Here is a 22229-nt window from a genome sequence, read left to right as displayed (position 1 = left end):
GAATACCCTCATGCACATTGCAACCCATCTCTACATTATTTATAATGCTATGTAAATATAGTGAACAATGGCAAAAGTCTACATAGTCAATGCAAAGACAACTTTTTCTTAATATCTGATTCGTAGTTATATGAATCAAATATATAATAACTACATTTTGTATGTGGCACTAAATAGCTTAGAAGTCTGGGTTTGCTGAACAGGATATTAATTTCTCAAAAGAAAACTACCTGATTTCTTTATGGATAGATGTTTTGTGTTATACTTCAAAAACAATCTAGATATTGATTTAGCAAAACACCAGTACCCCCTGCCAAATTTTCATTAATTTTTATAAGAATGCTTCTACACTATGACTGAAAAGAGCTCCTGCCAAATAGTCTTCTTTCTTCTATGTGGTGATAGCTATGCCAGAACTGCACTCACCTTCCTGCCTTTATTCTTTTACTCTGTCAAAATGAGGCTCCCTCCCCTGACTAAGGAGTACCTGAGACAATTGTCCTGGAATGCTCTTTGGTTTGAGAGCCACTAAGTTAGGTAAAGGAAAGTAAGCATCAATGCCGAGCTAGAGTAAACAACCCCAGTAGGTACATACCTTCTCAGAGTGCTTGAACTGCCTCCAGAAGCTATCATACATTCTTTTGGTAACTTTTTCAGGAGTGCAAACAACTGTTTTGATATAAACTTTAAAGCTACGATCCAATAACTGGTTAATTTCACCATAGTCATAGTCATCATATCTGTTAAAAGACATAGTTGAGAAGGATAATCTGTTTAATCTGCTGTATAATCTGCTCTCTTTTTACAACAGTATACAGTAGTAGTATATGCTGTATTCCCTCTGTGTGTGCAGCTGATCCCCCTAAATGACAACTTTATAACATTCACCTTTGGGTGGTAGGTGAACATAAAGGTAAACTTTGGGAGAGGAAGAGAAAATGTTCTATTACTCAAGAAAACAATTCCTGAAAAATGACAATATTAACATAATAACACTGGGCATTTAGTAAGAGTATATATTTACAGTGAACAGGCAACCATACTGTGAGGAACTAAATCTGAAAAACCAGTGAGGAAGTTAAGAAATTCAGCAATTACATTTATTATTGGTACTATTATATGTTATAAAACTGTAAAAAGCAGTTTCTGAGGTCAGACAAGAAAAACAGCAGAAGGTGGGTGGAGCAGAGGCTGGCTTATACATGGTCTCACAAGTACCTCCAATAAATCAAAGGCGATACATTACAGATCACACAGGCACTGCCTATTGAGTTTTCAGAGGAAAAGAGTATTGGGCAAAGCTGGCACTACAACTATCCTAAGAAGCTAAAACCAACAGTCTGTCACACATTAGTAGAAATTAGTTTAAAACTGGTCAGATATGCCTTAAAGGCCTGAGTGGTTTAGATAAATTAAAGAGGACTTGTGTATTTTTGACCAGAGTCATAGATAAAACTGAGGGATAAGTGAAAGCTGGTTTTACAGCTAAAATAACCAGAAAGCAATAGAGCATGGGGCTTGTGTGCACTTGTGAGTGTATGCTGACTGCATTTTCTGTAAAACATCATGTTGCTGAAACCTAACAGTAAGAACATAAGCTTTCCATTAGATGAAGTATTAATGGGATTAGGACTCTTCAAAGGGTCTTGAGAACAGCCATAGGGGCAAGAGGTAGAGGATCACAGAGATTAGACCCAGATGTTTGGTGACAAACTGCTTCTTCTCATCTATGTTCTGGGACCATCTTACTTGCCGCCCCCCCATTCCCTGGAGATATCTGTCATTTCTTTTCCCTTCCAGTCACTCTTTGCTAGAACAGAGGGAGAAAACTGAAGCTGAAATAAAGTTGTTCTGTGAAGCATAAGAAGCATAAAAATAAGTTCCTGGGAGAGAGGATGATTATCTGTGTTTGGGTACATTCCAGGCACCCAAGTAATTTAGGTGTAGAGGAAAGTATCTTTTTAAACATAAGAAACAGACTAACCGTATTCCAAACATGCAGTGAATATAGTTCCAAATAGCCCGTCTAAGCATTGAGGTATCAACATCTTTGTGCATTGCCATTGTATTATAAGTAAGATTGTAAGCAATGTGAAATTTTTCATCAATCAACTGTCCCACATCTGGATAAAGTCGATTTACCAAAGAATAGCCGTGGTCTTCCCAGCAATAGTCCTAAATATAGAAATAGAACACATACAAATAATTAAAATGTGGCCAAATAGTTATGTATCCCCAGCTCTGCAGTGTGGTGAGATTGCTGGGAGTTGCAACTCACTGTCTTTCACCTGGAGCGCCTAGCAATCTGTATTCCAATATGGTGCTCTCCATTTCCATACTGCAACATGTAAAAGGTTATATTTTGTAACAATGAGTTTAAGAACCAATAAAGGCAGTCTTTTCCTCTTACCTACAAGCCACTGAATTTAAGCTTCCCCAAGTCTTTCCACTCAGGCTATTGAGGTGACCTAGTTCGACAGTTCTCTCATTTTCCCCCACCGAAGCCAATCAAATAGTCCTTTTAAACTTAGGGAATTTCTAAGCCAGTCACAGCAGCTCATGCTTGTGATCTCAGCACTGGCGGTGGTGGTGGGAAGTGGAAAACAAGGCAGGAGGATCTAGAGTTTAAGGCCAGCCTGAGTGACATAGCAACATCTTCTCTCAATATAGGTCAACAATAAAAAAAGTGAATTTCTAATTCAATATACTTATCACTCATTCTCCTAGCCTTAACCACCTTTCAGCCTTATTAATGAAGCTTCTAATTCATTTTCCTACAAAAAAGTCTCTTTACCTCCCTTCTACTTCAAACAAAACCTAGTAAGCGCCTAGTATTATGTTGTTCCCTGTTTATTTTTTCTAAAGCATCTCTCTGGTCAAAACTTAAAACCCTCGTTCGAACTGTTTTGATATTTCAGTCACATCTAATTTTAAATTAATTTCCCACTAACATAGAAGTAGGTACAACCCAGTCTCTGATTCCTAAACGGAAGCCAAATTACTTCCTACAATCCTTTGCTTATTCCCTCCTCTACCTTTTGGCAGTGCTGAGAACCAAACCCAGGGTCTTAATTATCAAGTTTAGGCAAGTCATCTACTGCTGAGCTATAATCTTACCTGCCCTTTGTTTTGACCATCCAAATCCTTTAAACTTTAACTCCCTTCATAAAAATTTCATTGATTTCTAACCTATTATATTTCATGATTTCTAATCTATTGTTTCACAGCAAGTTTAATTCTTCCTAATGCCTAAAAAAATTCCCTTTAAACAGTAACTTAGCTTTTTAAGCAAAGAAACAAAAATCTTATAGTTCAACTGTTTCAAGTTTTCTTTTCGGGAACTAGAGGCCATAGCTGGTCCTGCTTCTTAGATACTGCTTATGAAGCAATTTTCAAATCTAGGTCACTTTTTCTCAAATCTGAGTTTTTCTAATTGTGCATATAAACAAGTTGCACTTTTTACCTGGACACGAAATGTTGGAACATGCATTCCATGTCTTGAGAAATCCTTATATCCGTAACTAGTATCTTCAAAGTGACGAGACACATCTCTTGCTGGTGTAACTTCTTCATCATCTGAAATAATTTTTTTTAAATGCCATTGAAAGGTTTTAGAAGTCAGGATACTGATTAAGATTCATTTTACTCCTAACATCTAAAAACGGGATAACATGTTCTTGGAAAAAAAGTGCTATCAATCAAAACGAGAAAGTGAGGGAGGCTTAAAACATTATCAAGTAGTAGCTTATCAGTAAATAGGAAGTGGTAAAATAAGATTTTTTAAAATTTTATTTATTTTTTTGGGGTCCGGTCATGGAGCCTGAACTCTGGGCCTGGGCGCTGTCTCTCAGCTTTTCAGCACAAGGCTAGCACTCTACTACTTGAGCCACAGCGCCACTTCCAGCTTTTTTCTTTTTGCTTATGTGGTGCTGAGGAATCGAACCCAGCGCCTCATGCATGCAAGGCAAGCACTCTACCACTGAGCCACCTTCCCAGCCCCAGATTTTTTTTTTTGTTTGTTTGTTATAAATATTCATACGGGGTGTGCTAGCTCACACTTGTAGTAATACTAGCTACTCAGAGAAAGAAACTGGGATGGTGGTAGTCTGAGGCCAGCCCAGGAAAAAGGTTAGCAAAATTCTACCTGAACCAAAAATCCAGGCATGGTAGTGCCCCGGCCAGAGATAGGAGACTGGCTTTGAACAAAAAGCGAGACGCTGAAAAATAATCTAAAGCAAATAGGGCTGGAGATATGGCGCAAGCTGAGGGAGGTGTGCTTGCCAAGTAAGCATAACGCCCTGAGTTCAAATCCAAGTTCTGCCAAAATGAATAAAACATTCATAGCTTAATTTTTAATATTTTCATTCCTCCTTCGATAGTCTCTCGTTCTGTGTCCCCACCCTAATTTATTGGTTTTATTAAAGCTTAATAAGTAAGCTTAAAGTTCAATGTCTGGACAACCACTTGGCTAAAGAAGCAAGTCAAGAAGACATGGCTTCACATTTTGAAATAGAATCTTTTCACCTCACATTTTTTATTAGCATCAATTGGTTGTCCAAATGGCTGTGCATACAATGCACCTCCATCAGATTCACCTGGACTTGGCCAATCTTTAAAGTGATAATAACTATTAAAACCAGTTATGATCTAAAAGTTCCTGTAGTATCTGTAAGCCTTGTTCCTTTTATTATGTTGAAGAGTTTATGAGATTAGGTGTTTTTTTTTTTTTTTTGCCATGGGACTTGAACTCAGGTGTCTGGGTGCTGTACCTGAGCTTTTTTGCTCCAGGCTAGGACTCTACCACATTGACCCACTGCTCTACTTCCAGTTTCTTGGTGGTTGTTTGGAGGTTAAGTCTCATGGACTGGACTTTCTCGCCCAGGCTGGCTTTGAACCATGATCCTCAGTTCTCAACCTCCTGAGTAGCTAGGATTATAGGCGTGAGCTACCAGTGCCTGGTAAGATTACAGTTTTTAAGTAAATACAATATTTATGAAAATTCTACATCTTCAGGCATGAATAGAAACAAAAACTTTCCCTTAAGAACAACAGGTTAGCAATCAATCTCTCTTCGTACATTTTTTCTTTTCTTTGCTATAAAACTTGATGTTTGTAACACATTCTCCTTCTCTGTGCTTGTCAAAATATATTTAGAGAACATTCATAAGCTTTTAAAATTACATGGTTTACATATTACATTCTAAGGCGTGCATATAAAGGTTAAGCACAAAGAACTAATGTTATTGATAATTTAATAAACAGCTCCTTTTCCAAATCATAGAAAAGCTCAAAACAATTTTGAGGCCTTATTAATTCAGTGTCTTCGTTTTAAAAGAATTAAAGGGGACATACACATGTTAAGTGACTTACTTCACAAAGCTTATTAGCAGTGATTTTAGTGCCAGAAACCAAACCTAATGTCTAGTGCTATTTTCCCGTGTTATAGTTGCCTGCTTTAAAAATTATCTCAAAGAAGGGATACCTAATGCAGTAGCCTCCCTAAAAGGAAAGAGATATTTAGATTGATGTTTTAAAACTTACTGAAATTAAGTAAATTAGTTACTTCAATTAAAAAGGGTTTGCAATATAAATTATATCCACTGTGTTCATGTTGCTTTTACCTGAAGAGAATACAAACATGCTCTCTCTCTTTTCTATTTCAAAACGTGAAGCCATCTCCTCTTGACTTGCCTCTTCTTCATCTCGACATTCCTGTAACTGCTTCATCTTCTCCATGAGGGCTTCGACCTCAAAGAAGGAATCACTTACCTGAAGACAGAACAAATACAATGTTACACAGGGCAGTTGTAGAATGGAATTTTATTAAGTCTGTCTCTTAAGAATTTGTATATTGCCAGACCCTGGTGGCTCACACCTGTAATCCTAGCTATTCAGGATGCTGAAACCGGGAGGATCAAGTCAGGCAGAAAGGTCTACAAAACTCATCTCCAACAAAATTCTGGACTGGAGATGTGGATGAGTTCAGTCTTGAGCTAGAAAGCTGAGCAAGAGCATGAGGCTGGGAGTTCAAACACTGGTACTGGTAAAAGGCTCCCCACCCCCCAAAAATTGTCTTACCAGAATATAGTAAAGATAGATTTCTTCATAATTTTATTGTACATGCATAAATAATTAGAATTACTTTAGCCTACTGGGCGCATATATATATATATATATATATTCTGATTTTAAAATATAAGAGAAAATGATCTTTATCAATTGCTTTAAAAGTCAATAATAGCCATTACTATTCGTGTTGTTTTAAATACTAAAATAGATCTGATGGACTGGGAATGTGGCTTAATGGTAGAGTGATTGCCTAGCATGCAGGAAGCCCTGGGTTTGATTCCTTAGTACTACATAAAGAGTAAAAGCTGGAAGTGGTGCTGTGGCTCAAGTGAAAAAGTGCTATTTGAGCAAAAACAACAACAAAAAACTCAGGGACAGTGCCTAGGCCCTGAGTTCAAGTCCCAGGACTGGCAAAAAAAAAAATTCTGAATGTTTAAAAAGTTAACTTCTAGTTGCTCAATTAGATAAATAAGATACACAAAGTTTAATAGTTTTGTATTATATAATAGTTTTTGTATCAACTGTATACTGCACATATTGTCAACATGTCTACCTCTAATGATCTTTAAAATAGTAACTGTCCATTTACACAATTTACCAGTTAAAAGTGAAACTTGTCCTCACATGGCTGGAGTTGGCCACCTGACCTCTGCAAAGGGGATAGCAGCTGTTACTTGCTGTGATGACTAGCAGTATCACATCTACAGTGAAGGGTCTTGGCACGTAAGGAGTAGCCAAGTAGACAAATGATTTGTACTTCTATACTTTATTGCATCCTTACTCTAAACATGGGATCAAATCCATGGCATATATACTTTATAAAACAAGTAAGTCTCAAAGTATCAACTCTCAAAGTTCAGATATAATATTAGTAATTCCCCCTTTATAAATTTCATTTCTTTTGCCAGGAAGGTTTTTAGATCTATCTTCCAATTTTTCCTGGCTTCTACTGACTGATCCTTCCTGTGTCAGGTTACATGTTTCTTCTAATCATCTATTTCCTACTTCATAACCTGTAATTAATCTCGCATAGAACCAGTCACAACTTATAATTGTTATTTGTATGAAGTTTGTCAGGAGCCAGCTTTCCCCCAGGATGGGGGACTTGTTCAATTTATTGGAATATATCCAGAATCTAGCACAGTAACTGTATACAACAGATAATTTGAAAAATATTTGTTACAGAATGACTGTCAGGATAATGTTATATTAAAAGATAATCTATTTACTTGTACTGTGATTTTCATATGCTTTGTACAGGCCAAATACCCTATATTAAACTCTTTAGTAATTCCATGATGGAACATATAATTATGATGAAACTGAAAATTCTGGTAGATGCATTTCTACATTTGTTTTTGAGATGTCAGTAGCCACACAAAATATGGTAAAAAAAATTAGGATGGTTCATAGAATGGAGGTTTTAAAAACATAATAAAACATGGGTGTGACTGGAGAGTAAGAGTACTTATTTGCCAATTCTAGGACCACCACCAATACCTGTATTTAATACATTTATATATAATATATATAAACATACAGATAGCTCAAGACTTTTCTTAACTCATTTTTTATTTTTTTGCCAGTCCTGGGGCTTGAAATCATGGCCTAGGCACTGTTCCTGAGCTTCTTTTGCTCAAGGCTAGCAATCTACCACTTGAGCCACAGCACCACTTCTGGCTTTTTCTGTTTATGTGTTACTGAGGAATCTAACCAAGAGATTCATGCATAGTAGGCAAGCACTCTACCACTAAGCCACATTCCCAGCCCCATTCTTATCTGTTTTAAAAAAAGAACAAAATTTACAATCCATATGCCTTTTGTATGTTTCTATAAAATTAGTCATGAAAAAGAATTTTTTTTTTTTTTTTTGTCGATCTGGACTGGGTGCTGTCCCTCAGTTCTTCAGCTTGAGGGTAGCGTTCTACCACTTGAGCCACAGCACCGCTTTTTCTGTTTATGTGGTATAAGGAATCAAACCCAGGGCCTCATTCATGCAAGGCAAGCACTCTACTACTGAGCCACTTTCCCAGCCCTGAAAAAAAAAAAAAAATATTTTTTGGTCGGTCGTGGGGCTTGAATCTGGGCCTGGGCGCTGTCCCTGTGCTCTTCAGCTCAAGGCTAGCGCTCTACCACTCGAGCCACAGTGCCACTTCCGGTTTTCTGAGTTGTTTATTGGAGATAAAAGTCTCACGGACCTTTCCTGCCTGGGCTGGCTTTGAACCGTGGTCCTCGGATCTCAGCCTCCTGAGTAGCTAGGATTATAGGTGTGAGCCACCAGTGCCTGGCCAAAGAATTTTTTAAGGGGAGAAATGTCCAGATCAGTACTGACTAAATCTTTAAAAGCTGAGCAAATAAGAAGCCAACTTGTTTCTTTTGTAGAAAAGGTTGTTTGGCACCAGGAAGTGTGTACTAACAGACCACATTATTTTCAGCTTCTCCTTATCTCACTATTGTAGACATTCAGGTTAGCTGGCATTGATGGAGTACATACTGATGGTTCCTGACCCAAAATTACATTTGGGCAATCTCCTTGAGGGGCTTATATTTTTGTAAATACCTTAACATGTAGACAGGTCCTTAATGAATGAATAGGTGTCTACCTGACTTAACAAGGTGGATTTTCTAAGAGCCAAATGAAAATGTAACAATTATTGTGATTATAGTCTCATTACAAACCCGTAATAATAGACACCTACCATAATATTTCCTGCTGAGTTGACTTGCATCTCATCCATGTTGTGATTGCCATTTGTAATGTCACAGATGCAGTAGTTACTAACAGAAGGAGGTCTGAACGTGTGGCCACCATCACAGTGAATTTCTGGACTGATTCCACAGCCAAATGTGAATGAGGCCAGAGAATGATAGTGTGTGAGTAGAACTACGGCATGCACCAATTCTGCTAGAGACCAGCTGTGCTCCTCAGCTTTTAAAAGCTCCTTAGGAAAGGAAGGAGGGAAAAAGAAATTAAGGAACATCTTATACTTGGACATATCAGTAAAATTATATGGCATAGCTTGAGTATCTTTGGCTCATGCCTTTAATCCTAACTACTCAGGAAGCTGAGACCTGGAAGATTTGGGTTTGAAGACATCCCTGGCATTAAAATCTGAGATAAATATAGCTTCAGTGGTAGCACACCAGTCATGAACAAGAAAGCTCAATGAGAGTGGGAGACCCCAGGTTTAAGACCACACACAGTACAAAACAAACAATAATGAAGAGTTTATCATCCATTGAAAACAGGATTCCACATAAAACTTAAGGTAGAGTTTCATCATGAAATATGTAGAACCTACAATTTACTAATTTTTATGAAAATATATTTGTAAATAGAACATCTGCTAATAACACATTAGTTGTTTGTGTCTGTGTGTGTGTGTGTGTGCGTGCGTGTGTGTCTGTGTGTGTGCACACGTGCACCAGTCCTGGAGTTTAAACTCAGGACCTGGGCATTGAGCTTTGGTTCTCAAGGCTAGTTCTCTACACTTTGAACCACAGCTCTAGTTCCAACTTTTTGGCAGTAAATTGGAGGTAAGAGTGTTGGCTTTGAGTCATGAGCCTCAAACCTGAGACTCTTGAGTAGCTAGGATCACAGGTGTGAGCACCAGTGCCCGGCTGGGATTTTATTTTATTTTTTGAATATTGATTTAAAAACAGTGCAATTTGTTTTTTGGTGCCAGGTGGTTTAAACTCAGGGCCTGGATGATGTCTCTAAGATTGTCTGCTTAATGCTAGCACTCTATCACTTGAACCACAGCTCCACTTCTGTTTTTTTGGTGGTTATTTGAAGGTAAGTGTTCCTGCCCTGGCTGGCTTTGAACAGTAATCCTCAGATCTCAGCTTCCTGAGTAACTAGGATAATAGGTCTGAATCACTAGCATCAGGTTACAAAATCCATTTTTAAAGAAATATGTTGTATTTCAGATGTTAGATAATAAATTATACTGTTATTAGTTCAAACATAACAAACAATATTTATATGTTTCAAGTGGAAGCTACTGTGTAAAATGTGTTTTGTTATCAAGTCTCCTAAAAAAAATGTTAAAGAGTAACTTCAATAATCTGAAGTGGCTTCAATACTCTTTAATCATCAATTATACTTATGTAAAAGTTATAAATTAAGGTTGGGTGTGGATAGGTCAGACTGCATTGTCCCAGCTAACAGGAAGATGATATAGGGAGAATCACAGTTCAAGGCCAGCCCAGTGCAGATTCATCTCTGTTTTTAACTTTTGGTAGTGGTATTGAGATTTGAGCTTAGGGCCTCCAATTTGTTAAGCAGGTACTCTACCACTTGAGCCATTCTGCCAATGCTCATCAAGACTCCATCTCAACAGTCAGTTGGGTGAAGTAGTATACATGCCAGCCCTACATGGGAAATATAAATAAGGGGATCATAGTCCAGGTTGGCCCAGGGGAAAAAACTGAGACCTTATCTCAAAAATAATAAGCAAAAAGGGCAAGAGGTGTAGCTCAAGTAGTAGAGCACCTGCCTAAGTAATTCTTTATCTTTACATTATAATCTTGTGCAATTTCTCCTTGACAATATAATACAATTTGAATATGATTAATAAAATACTTATATCCCTTTTGACATCATCTATTATTGTAGATGTTTACAGAAAGAGTAAACCAAAAAGATGTTTTTAAAAAGTTAGTCATTTACTGTAGAACCAGAAGGAATTAGTTTAAGATGACATTACAAAAAAATAAAGATGACTAACAATGCAGTGCCAGTTAGAATGGCTAAAATTTAAAACACCAATACCAGTGCTGGCAAAGGAATGCTTCTTCACCATTATTGGCATGCAGAGACTGGTATGGCATAGTTTAGGTATGGCACAGTTTTCTTACAAAGCTGAAAATTAGCTCATTGTAAGACCTAGCAGTAACTTGCTCAAGTGAGCTAAAAACTTTTGTCTACTAAAATATTAACCCATGAATGTTATAACAGTTTTATTTATAATTGGCCAAAACTGGCAGTAATCAGGATGTCCTTTTAATAGGTGAATGGATAAAATATGGTATATCCATACACTGGAGTAAAACAGAAATAACTGCTCTCTCAGGTTATCAAAAAATAAGGAAGAACTTCAACTGCATTTTGATAAAGGCCAATCTGAATATATGGCATTCTAAAATGTAGCAAAACTTTTTCGAGAAAGGGAAAAAAGCCAGCAGTTGTATGCATTTAGGGGGAAGCATAGGGACATGACTATTTGCTCCTTTATATTCTATAGCAATCATATTATGACGACATGCACTTGTAAAATCTCTGGAATTTTACAACACGAAGAGTGAACCCATTGTGAAGGATGCAACAAATCAACATTGATCAACAAATGTACCATAGAAAATCCCAGATGCTGATAATAGTAGGAAAATGTATCTGAGAGGGAGCTGAAAAATAGAAACTCTGTACTTTTTGTGCACTTTTTCAGTAAGCCTATCTTTAAAAAATTTTAAATGATGCTCAAGATACATTACTACATACCTCAATGTGTTCTTTGGTAATAAGCCAAGGTCTATGGGCTAATACTTTGTTGAGTTCTCCCAAATTCTGTAGTTTTTGAGGAGCATTCTCTAGACCATTGAGCCATTTGGGGTCCCCACCAACATGAAGGAAATCATTTACGTGCAGGTTCACCAGGTAGGAGCACTGATGTCTCGCTGCAGCCTTAAGAGAAAACAAAAAGATATTCTAACTATAGGTATGAAAATCTTGAACTATTACCAATCTGTTTCAATATCAAAGTTGTTTTTAATTAGTATCTTTTAAACTTTTCTGTGAACTACAGAGATACAGTTTTCATGTAGAAACTAAAAGGTCCAACTACTTCATAGGAAATACTTCAGAATTATTCCAAGAACAAGTATTTGTTAAAAAAATAAATCTGAACTATAGAAATTTTACCGACATATAAATTTTAGAAGTTCAGTTTAAGAAAATTCAATTAAGTTGCCGAGCATAAAAATGGAATATAACTTACAAACTGATCAGGTTTAGCACTACTGTATCATATTAAGTATTTAGAATAAGATAGGTCTTATGTTCAACTTTATTGAACATAAAAATGGCTCTCAGCATAGTATAAATATATGTTAGAATTTTTTTGGACTTGAGTTCAAAGTCATAAAAACAGGAAAAATAGCTATTTTTTTTTTCTAGTTCTGGCACTGTCCCTGAGCTTCTTTAGCTCAAGGCTAGCACTTTACCATTTGAGCAATAGCACCACTTCTGGCTTTTTTGTGTATGTGGTACTGAGGAATTGAAGCCAGGGCTTCATGCATGATAGGCAAGCACTCTACCACTAAGCCACATTTCTAGCCCAAATAGATATTTCTTTATAGGAATCCAATTACAAGTCAGAATGTAAGTATTTATCCCTATGTTTAAAGCAATTAAATCTCTTAGAGATTTCAGGCATGCAGGATTTTTCATCAAATGTTGTTTACAAACCATTATTCCAATGTAGTGCCGATAATGTAGGGGTAATGGCCCATCCATTTGCAGTAGATAGTGTTGAGTTTTAAGGAAACTTTCTAAATATTGTGGGTGGAAAACCATCACTAATGTAATGTTATCCAAACGACCCAAAGCAGCAAAAGAATCTGCAAATAAAGCATGCATCTGTGCGTCTTCTCTCCCCACTTGGAGAATCTGTATAAATGAGAAGAAAGCCAGGGTTATGTAAATTATAAATTGGTGTTAAAGATAACGTGCATTGGCTGCATTGTGTCATTTAGAAGCAAATTAAATTTGGCTTAAGAGAGGGGTTATGAATTTAAACTTGTAGCAAAACAGAAGACACATTATACAGTAGGGAATAAACAACCAAGGCTGAATGTTAAAGGCCATCAAGATCAGCTGCTTGCAGAGTTGGCCAGAGTCCAGACAAAGAAGCAGATTTAGATTATCAAATTTGCAGAGTTTGCAAGCAGACACGAAAGCTTTTTCTTATAATAGTGCCCACTTTCATTAAATTTAAGGAGAACCAAAATTAACTAATAGCAACAATCTGCATGAAAACAAAGCATAAACCCTTTTACACATGCAGAATTAAAGACCCAACTTAGAGTTCAAAATAGCCTGTGGAGATGGTCAAGAACAAGTAATTCAGTTTACAGGCACACCTAATTAAGCAAGATCTAAATATAAGCAGGTGGAATATTATCAGTCAAAAACAAGTCTCAGCTTTATTTGATTAAAAATATGGGTGTTTAAAAAACATTATGACATACTAGAAATCAACATGTCTACAACAGCTTTCTAATCCCATAAACTCACTGCCAAAGTATGATTAACTGTCATCAACTGCAAAAAACACTTTGTTGACCAATAATCATTCAAATACCAAGATGTAGGTCATGAAAACATTTCCTTAAAAGCATGCAGTTCACTGTCTACTTTCACAAACAACATACCTCCTTTTCTGGGATGAATCTGCTTGGTCCGTGTCCTAGTGGTCGAGGAATTCTAATTCCAAGTTCCTAGAAAAGAAAATGACACCATCTCAGGCCTGTAGCAGTAAACAACATGAACTGAGATACAGGAATGGGAGGAAAAACAACAAGTTGAACAAAGTCAGGACTGTTGTGGTAATTTGTTTTCATGGCTATATATACATACCAACTCTTCTGTTTGCACGGCACAGCTAACATTTTATAATATGACTCTGACTAAAAACAATAAAACCTGTTTCACTAAAACCAGAGTTTTGCATAAAGTACTTGGCAGAAAGTCTAGAACAGAAAGTTCAGCACATAGCAGCCAACCCTGTGGGCTGTCAGTGATACAAAATAAGACCGATGTGTTTGTACATCCAAAATTCAACCAAAATATCAATCCCCATGCATCTTGTCAGGAAATGAAAAGGCCATAGTTCCACACAGATGCCTTAAAAAGGAAGTATAATCATTATTGCATCTAGAATAACACCTCACAGTAAGCACAGAAATATGAGAAATAAAAATTAGTTAAGTGCAAAAGAGAAAGAGTAAAATAACTTTTAGAGAAATTTATTTTGTGTCTAGGCTTGCTTTAAAACTTTTTATTTATGGGATGCTATGCATCTTGCCTATAATGTATGTAGAGAGCTCAAGTAAATCTGAAAGAAATGGTTTTCCCCCTTTTTGGCATAGTGAATCTAGAATTTTGTATGTAGCATGATTAACACAGTAACTACCTAGGTTAGATCCTGTCCTTTCCAACACAGTGTACTTCAGAAATAAAGGCATAACAATATCTCATTCCCTTAGCAAAGTCATATCTTATTAATCTAGTCTCATTAAAAAAAAAAAAAAGGTTTTGGATGCCCAGGCACTAGTGGCTGATGCTTCTAATTCTAGCTACTATGAATGCTGAGATCTGAGGATTGCAGTTCAAAGCCAGCCCAGGCAGGAAAGTCCATGAGACCCTTATCTTCAATTAACTACCAAAAAAATTGGAAGAAGAGCCACGACTCACTAGCTTAGAACTAAAAAGCTCAAGGACAGTGCTTAGGTCCTTAGTTTAAGCCCCAAGATGGACAGATGGATGGACACACACACACACACACACACACACCACTACCACCACCACCACCAAAAACAAAACAACTTTTAGAGCTTATACAACTAAACATTAACCCCCTGCTTTTTACATTACATGCAAATATTATTTCTATTCTTTTCCTACTGTTTCAAGAAGATCTTCATGATCTTCATGATATGAACCACATGTTTTCCATTTAAAATAAAAAAGAGGGAGCAGTGGGTCCAGAAATTTGTTCCAATTGAATGAAAATCTTTTGAGCAGAATAGATTAAAATAATTAAGTATGCATGACAAAACTGATTTTTTTTAGCAGGAGAAATCAAGATTTAGATTCAAAGTAGGGTATATATTTGCCAACTGAACCTATAATATGTCTAATCTTATACTAGAGGTTAGTGATTTCTTAGTCTGGTTATTAGTATATGGTTATAGTATATGACGTGCACTTCATTAAGAGACACTAAATTCACTAGTCCTGTATGTGTACCAATTTTAATAGCCTATAACAAATGGCAGAAGGAAACATGCTCCTGTTGTTCAATATCAACTTAGCAGCGTTTTATATGAAGGATGACTCCATAGCCTTTCTAATTGCTGAATCTCTGATCCAGCACATATATATATATATATATATATATATTTTAAACAAATTTGGGTGGTATATATTTTTAAACAAATTTTAGTGGTTAAAAAGTATAAAAGTATATAAAATCAACATTTATCCTTTCTCATTTCTTTAATCTCTGAAAATTATCTTAAAATGCATTTCAGTCTTAAGGTTTTATTACTCATTTCATAACTAAGATATACTTAGGACTTTAGTCTATGAAAGGGTATCACTTCAAATATGGGAAAAATGGATTTGACAAGTGATTTAGGGACAACTGAATAGCCACTCATTAAAAAAAATGAACCTGGGCTGGGAAGTTGGCTCAGTGGTAGAGCACTTGCCTTGCATGCCTGAGGCCCTGGGTTCGATTCCTCAGCACCACATAAGCAAAAAGAAAAAAGCCAGAAGTGGCGCTGTGGCTCAAGTGGTAGGGCACTAGCCTTGAGCTGAAGAGCTGAGGGACAGTGCTCAGGCCCCACAACCGGACCAAAAAAAAAAAAAAAAAAAAAGAATCCTAAGCCATAGTTTATTCCACAACAAATCAGAGCTAAATGTAAAAAACAAAACAAAACAAAAAACACCAAAGAAATTATAATACTAGAAAAAAACAGGAGATCTAAGAATGCTATTGATAAATCTGATGACAAATACTTGCACATGTGAAAAAAAATGAGTCAATATGAACAGAAAATTGGGAGATATTTGCAATTCCCAAAACATGTCTAAATATTAAAAAAAAATACAAAATATAGGTCTGGGAATGTGGCTTAGTGGTAGAGTGCTTGCTTAGCATGTATGAAGCCCTGGATTCAATTCCTAAGTACCACATAATCAGAAAAAGTCAGAAGCGGTGCCATGGCTCAAGTGGTAGTGTGCTAGCCTTGAGCAAAAGAAGCTCAGGGACAGAGTTCAAGCCCCAGGACTGGAGGAAAAAAAAACAAAAACATAATACAAATCAGTAAGAAAACACTCAATGTTCTTACAGGAAATACCAAAGGACATGGAAAGTTCAAAGAAAAGTAAAAGTAAAGACTGGCTTTAAAAATGCTCAACATAGCATGGCACCAGTAGCTCACACCTGTAATCCTAGCTACTTGGGAGGCTGAGATCTAAGGATCATCCTTCAAAGCCAGCCTGGGCAGGAATGTCCATGAGACTCTTATCTCCAATTAACCACCAGAAAACCGGAAGTGGTACTGTGGCTCAAGTGGTAAAGTGCTCGCCTTGAGCTGAAGAGCTGAGGGACAGCACCTAGGCCCAGAATTCAAGCCCTACAACCAAAATTATATAGATATACCTTTTAAAAAGAATACAGAAAGACTGCTTAAAATTAAAAAGAAGTCCTAACAGGCTCTGTTCAGGATGGGTAGAATGGAAAAATAATCATTTATTACTTATACATTGCTGATGGGAGTGCTTTTTCAGTGAGGGGGAAAATGCCTAGTATTGTATGTTTTTGCTCTTATGTAGAAACTAGAACTAAAAGACATCCATACTCATGAACATGTATATACATACATATGCCCACATACATAAGGATACAAACACACACAACATGATTCTCAATATGGGATTATTTATTATAAGTGGAGAGGAAAAGGAAAAATGGAGGGTCATTGTGAAACAGAACTGTGTATGAAGGCAGCATGAAAGTTGTTAATCAACAGAGGATTGATGGGGGTGGAATTATTCTGAGCAACACATAATATATGCACATCTGAACTACAAGAGTAAAAGCCTTTTGTGCAACTAATGCACACTAAAAAAATGTATGACAGGAAAGTAACATGAGCTCCTATTGGGATGGGGGCACCAGTGGGTGCTAAGAAAGAGGATGAATGAGGATGAATATGGTCTATGTAGTTTATTTGTATGTAGAAAATATAACAATGAAACCTGATGAAATTGCCTTAAGAAGGAGGGTGGGATGGGGAAAGTGATAGAGAGGATACATTGTATACACCTGTGTAACAACTAATATATGCTAATAAAGAAGACACAAGGAATATAAACACTTCAATACCTCTACAGTTGCAATATTGATCAAAATTTGTCATTTACTCTTTGAATCACAACTCTATTCAAAGTGTCAACACTGCAACATTGTTCCTAATAATACAAGACTTGAAAACAAGCTAAGTGATCATCAAGAGCACTGTTTCAGTAAAGTAAAATAGCATGCTGTTCTTACAAAGAATGAAGCAATTCTATATAAGGAATATACAAATATATATATGTATATACATATATTTTCAAAGATCTTCACAGTATTTTCTTGGGGAAGGGCAGAAAAAAGGGCAGGATATATATAATTTGTAAAGAGAAAGAAAAGGTCTTAGAAATTTCATTTATAGGACTTTATCCTATAAATATATTAGCAGCTTGTAGGTGGCATTTGTTTAAATGTGCCCAAATTAATACCACATGGGTATTAAATAATTAGGCAAAATTATACTATTCTGAAATTATTTCAATATCAAATACATACTTTATATTCCAATTATTACAAAATAATTTTACAATCTCAAGAAGGTAGACATGGTTGCTCCAGAAGTGGAATTTTTCTTACATGCATAACAAGCCTTTCCTAGTTGTCATAAGTAGTTCTCAAATACTTATGAACCCACCAACATTGCCAAACTCAGAGGCCCTTTTCCTCAAGCCTTCAATGATAAAAGAAGCATCTCCATTATCGTTAGAAATATATTCTTTTTGATATCACTATGTCTGTCAACATTATAACGTGAAGATAAAGATAGATAATCACAAAAGGCCAAAAAAAAAAGCAAATGTTCTTTGGTATGGATTAGAGACACATTATTCAATCCTCTTAGCGTTGAGATTATATTTGTTTTTTGATGAGTTATCAATATAGCAAGAGAGCTGTGTCAGAAGAATGGCAAAACTAAAAGGCGTCCCTGATATTCAAAAATCTCCTTTTACCATCTTAATTCTAATTTTAGGTGAAACACAATTTTGCTCAGCTCACACTTCTACACTTGTATTGCCAAAACCATATTCCAGATAAATTGAAGAGGTTGTGGGGTATGAGGGAGGGGAGAAAATTGGGGAAAAGCAGAAGGGAAGAGATTAAATGAGGAAGAAAGGGAGATGAATTCCTAAACAGAAAAGAAGAAACAATTATTCCAATTCTAATACCACTAAAATGTACTTATTTGGAGGCTAGTGGATTGTGTACATGACAGGGACATAAGAACATGACAAGACCTTTTCTGCTTAATCTCATGTCCAACACAAGACAAAAAGCTAATCTGAAATGTTATGTCTGAAATGTTATGAATGAGCTCTGAGACTGATACTGACAGGAAGTAGAGTTACTCCAACCAGCCTTCCATTGTACACAAACACACTTCTGGGAAAAGTAAACAGGTGACCCAATTGAACTAATTCTCACTGGAACTTTTATAAAGGTTTTTTTTTTTAATGGCACAAAATAAATACCACTATTTACCATCTCCCTAGGTAATAAGGGAAAAGTACAGAACAGTAAGGTATGGGTCAAAATCACATCTCTACTTTTTAGTAAATGCAACTGAACTTCTAAATTATAGGATCTAATTTGTGAAAGAGGGATGATGATGATAATAATAAAGTAACAATAGTATCACTGCTCGCAATATCTCATGTTATATAACTATATTTTACAAATTATACATATACACACCATAATATTATCAGTAAGAATCAATGAACTTTTTAGTTGAGCCCAGTCAATACCATTTGTTTGTATGAGTGTGAGCAACACTTTACCACCTGAACTATAGTGCCTGCAACCTTTCAGTAATGTTCTGTTAGCTACACATGAAGTGAATACTTAGTGATCTTCCTGAAAAAAATAAAAGTCAGTCTTAGAATGACCCTGTTATCAGCCTGTGAAGCAGATACTATGCTCATGGAGTGATCATAAGCCACACTATATGCATTTATTTCATAACTTCCAATTTAGGTTACTTCAATTATTTATCCATCTGTAGTGATGAGAAACTAAATTTAACTCAACAAATTTTGGTCAATCCCAGGAAGCAGAATTTCTAACAGCAAATGCCCTTTTTGAAAACAGATGTAATGTTAATCACAGCATAACTCTCACAGATTTTCTGTGAGGGTGTGGCTAGGCAAACTAAATATGAGAAGAAAAGTCCCCTCCCTTCAACAGTACTAATTACTATCTTCGAAAGAGATGACCGTAGCCTCCACCATTACAAGGTTGCTTCAGAATGTTGATATGTTTTCTCATCAGTGTGTGTATAATAACAACCACCCATTTTCAGAATATGAAAGACCATATATATATATATATATATATATATATATATATATATATATATATATATATATATATATATATATGGTATCACTACATGAATCAGTATGGGACCAGCTACTTGGAAGGCAGAAAAATGAGGATCAAGTTTGACTCTGACTTGGACAAAACATTCAAAGCCCTATTTGAAAGGTGTTAAAAAACTAAAACTAGGGCTGGGAAGTTGGCTCAGTGGTAGAGTGCTTGCCTTGCATGACTGAGGCCCTGGGTTCGATTCCTCAGCACCACATAAGCAAAAAGAAAAAAGCTGGAAGTGGCGCTGTGGCTCAAGTGGTAGAGCACTAGCCTTGAGCTGAAGAGCTGTGGGACAGCGCTCAGGCCCAGAGTTCAGGCTCCACGACTGGACCCAAAAACAACAACAACAACAAAAAAACAAAAAACAAAAAACAAAAAAAACTAAAACTATTTACAAACGAAAACTAGAACAAAAAAGACTGGAGCATGGCTGCAAGTATGACGTCCTGGGTTCAAATATCAGTTCTGGGGGGAAAATCAGTATTTGCAGACTGAAAGGACTATTCTAATCAGTTGTTTCAAAATGTTAAAGACATTTATGAATCTATATCACTATCTCTAAGTGAAAGACTGACTTTATATACATACACAATGAAATAAAGCTCATAACTATTTGAAAATAAAGTAAATCATTTGAGTCACTGTATTTATCTGTACTTAATACCTGTATTTTTAAAAATCTTGCTTGGATGTTTTATGTATATGACTGATAATCACAGCATTGGTATTAATCTTATTTAAAAAAATTAAAAATTAATTTGGGCTGGTGGCACACACCACCTACCTACTAGCACTTGGGAAGCTAAAGGTCTATAGTTCCAGTCTAGGGTACACAGTGAGGTCCAGGCAGGCCTAAGAATCAACCAACCACCTGGTGCTGGTGACTCATGCATGTAATCCTAGCTACTCAGGAGGCTGAGATCTGAGAATCAGTTTAAAACAGCCAAGACAGGAAAGTCCATGAGACTCTTATTTCCAATTAACTACCAAAAATAGGGAAGTAGAACTGTGGCTCAAGTGGTAGAGTGTTGTCCTTGAGCTAAAAAAGTCAGGTATAGTGGCCCAGGCCCTGCATTCAAGCTCCAGGACCAGCACCAGAAAAAAAAAAAAAAAAAAAAAAGAGAGGAGAGTGGAGAAAGTTGAGATTGGGGGTGGGGGTGGGAGGAGGGGAGAGGGAGAGGAAAGAAAGTCATCAGTCAACCAACCAACCAACTAAAGGCTTTTATAAAGCAATGTATATTTTTTGAAACTCATTTCAACAAAGTAAAAGATGTTACACAGAATGTAAAAGATGTTACACAGTGCCTATAATTGGGCACTGGCCTTTTGATGTTCAAAAAATTTAATTAAAAAAGTGGTCTAGAAGCCTTACAAAGAAACACTGTGATTACAGCAAAATGTACTAGTACTTCTAAAATCGTCAAGAACACTACCAGGATATTTGGAGTTCAGGTACTTGTGAATTTTTTTTTTTTGGGGGGGGTGTCAGTCGTGGGGCTTGAATTCTGGCCTGGATGCTGTCCCTGAGCATTTCAGCTCAAGGCAAGCACTCTACCACTTGAGCCACAATGCCACTTCCAGTTTTCTGGTGGTTAACTGAAGAGTCTCATAGACTTTCCTGCCTGGTCTGGTTTTCAAACATGATCCTCAGATCTCAGCCTCCTGAGTAGATAAGATTACAGGTGTGAGCCTGTAAGATTACAGGTGTGATTTTTATGAACTATACTTCAGAAAAAAAAAACTTACTCAAAAGTATTGTATTGGGGCTCGGATGTGGTTCAGTAATACAGCACTTGCCCAACATGTTCTAGTCCTGGATTTAATGCCTAGCATCAAAATAAACAAGTAAATAAATAAAATTTAGAAGATTGACTTGGCCTTATGCAAGCTCTACACTTATGCTCAGGAGTTCCATTTCTATAAAGTTTTCAAAAGCATTATGGAAACTTGCTAGTTGAGACAATTATGTCTTTTTTTGGTAAAATAACTAGTTTTTCTGTAAAACAATACTTCCTAACTTATCTTCCCATGTTAGATTTATTAAAAATGAAATAGGACTACACCAACCATCTACATATTTTATAATCACTGTACACGCTAATAAGTCTATCTTCTAGTTTACATGGCTATATTTAGAAATTTTAGATGAGGCAAGAACCAGGAATCTGCACATAACCATACCCAGAAATGAAAGAGCTGTTTAGGCAAGATGATCAGGGCTCATTTCTACACAAAATAGAAATAATCTCTTATGCTACTTCAATTTTCTCTCTTTGGTAAGTTTCTCAGGCAATATTATAAGACATTTATATATGCATATTGGGGATCAAATGCTGAGACTCTACATACTAAGCAGGTGCTCTTCCGAGCTCCTGTAAGATTTTTAAAGGCTGTTCTGTCATCTGTAAACAAGGAACATGTAATAATACACACAAATGTAAAAATCTAGACAAAAATATTTGGTGTTCTACAACCCATATGAGATTGATTCATTTCAGTCTTTATGAATATACAGTGTACTGATAACACAGACCCCATTTGTAAAAAGATATAATTACTAAACCTGAGTCATTTTAATAGGTAAAGCTGCAGAGAAATTATTTCTTTAGATTTCAATTGAAATTCATTTTTTCCCTTTATCACTTTCGA

The 22229-nt window shown here is 36.3% G+C and overlaps 1 protein-coding gene across 2 annotated transcripts in view; it reads right to left on the bottom strand.

Annotated features, from left to right (window-relative positions):
- The window catches only part of Sesn1 (sestrin 1), an 88633-nt gene that overhangs the window by 1299 nt on the left and 65105 nt on the right, over positions 1-22229 (bottom strand). For both annotated transcript variants that reach the window (XM_070010578.1, XM_070010579.1), the window contains exons 2-9: positions 13501-13566; positions 12536-12736; positions 11570-11752; positions 8769-9011; positions 5622-5769; positions 3464-3576; positions 1985-2175; positions 596-740 (exon numbers count right to left, since the gene is read on the bottom strand). In XM_070010578.1, the coding sequence (XP_069866679.1) occupies positions 596-740; positions 1985-2175; positions 3464-3576; positions 5622-5769; positions 8769-9011; positions 11570-11752; positions 12536-12736; positions 13501-13566 (1290 nt within the window). The remainder of the gene's footprint in view (positions 1-595; positions 741-1984; positions 2176-3463; positions 3577-5621; positions 5770-8768; positions 9012-11569; positions 11753-12535; positions 12737-13500; positions 13567-22229) is intronic.

This window comes from Dipodomys merriami, unplaced genomic scaffold (genome assembly GCF_024711535.1).
Source record: "Dipodomys merriami isolate MVZ:Mamm:240054 unplaced genomic scaffold, mDipMer1.0.p SCAF_8, whole genome shotgun sequence".
Taxonomy (NCBI): Eukaryota; Metazoa; Chordata; class Mammalia; order Rodentia; family Heteromyidae; genus Dipodomys; species Dipodomys merriami.
The sequence above is the reverse complement of the archived record's forward strand: the minus strand, read 5'-3'. Positions and strand labels throughout refer to the sequence as shown.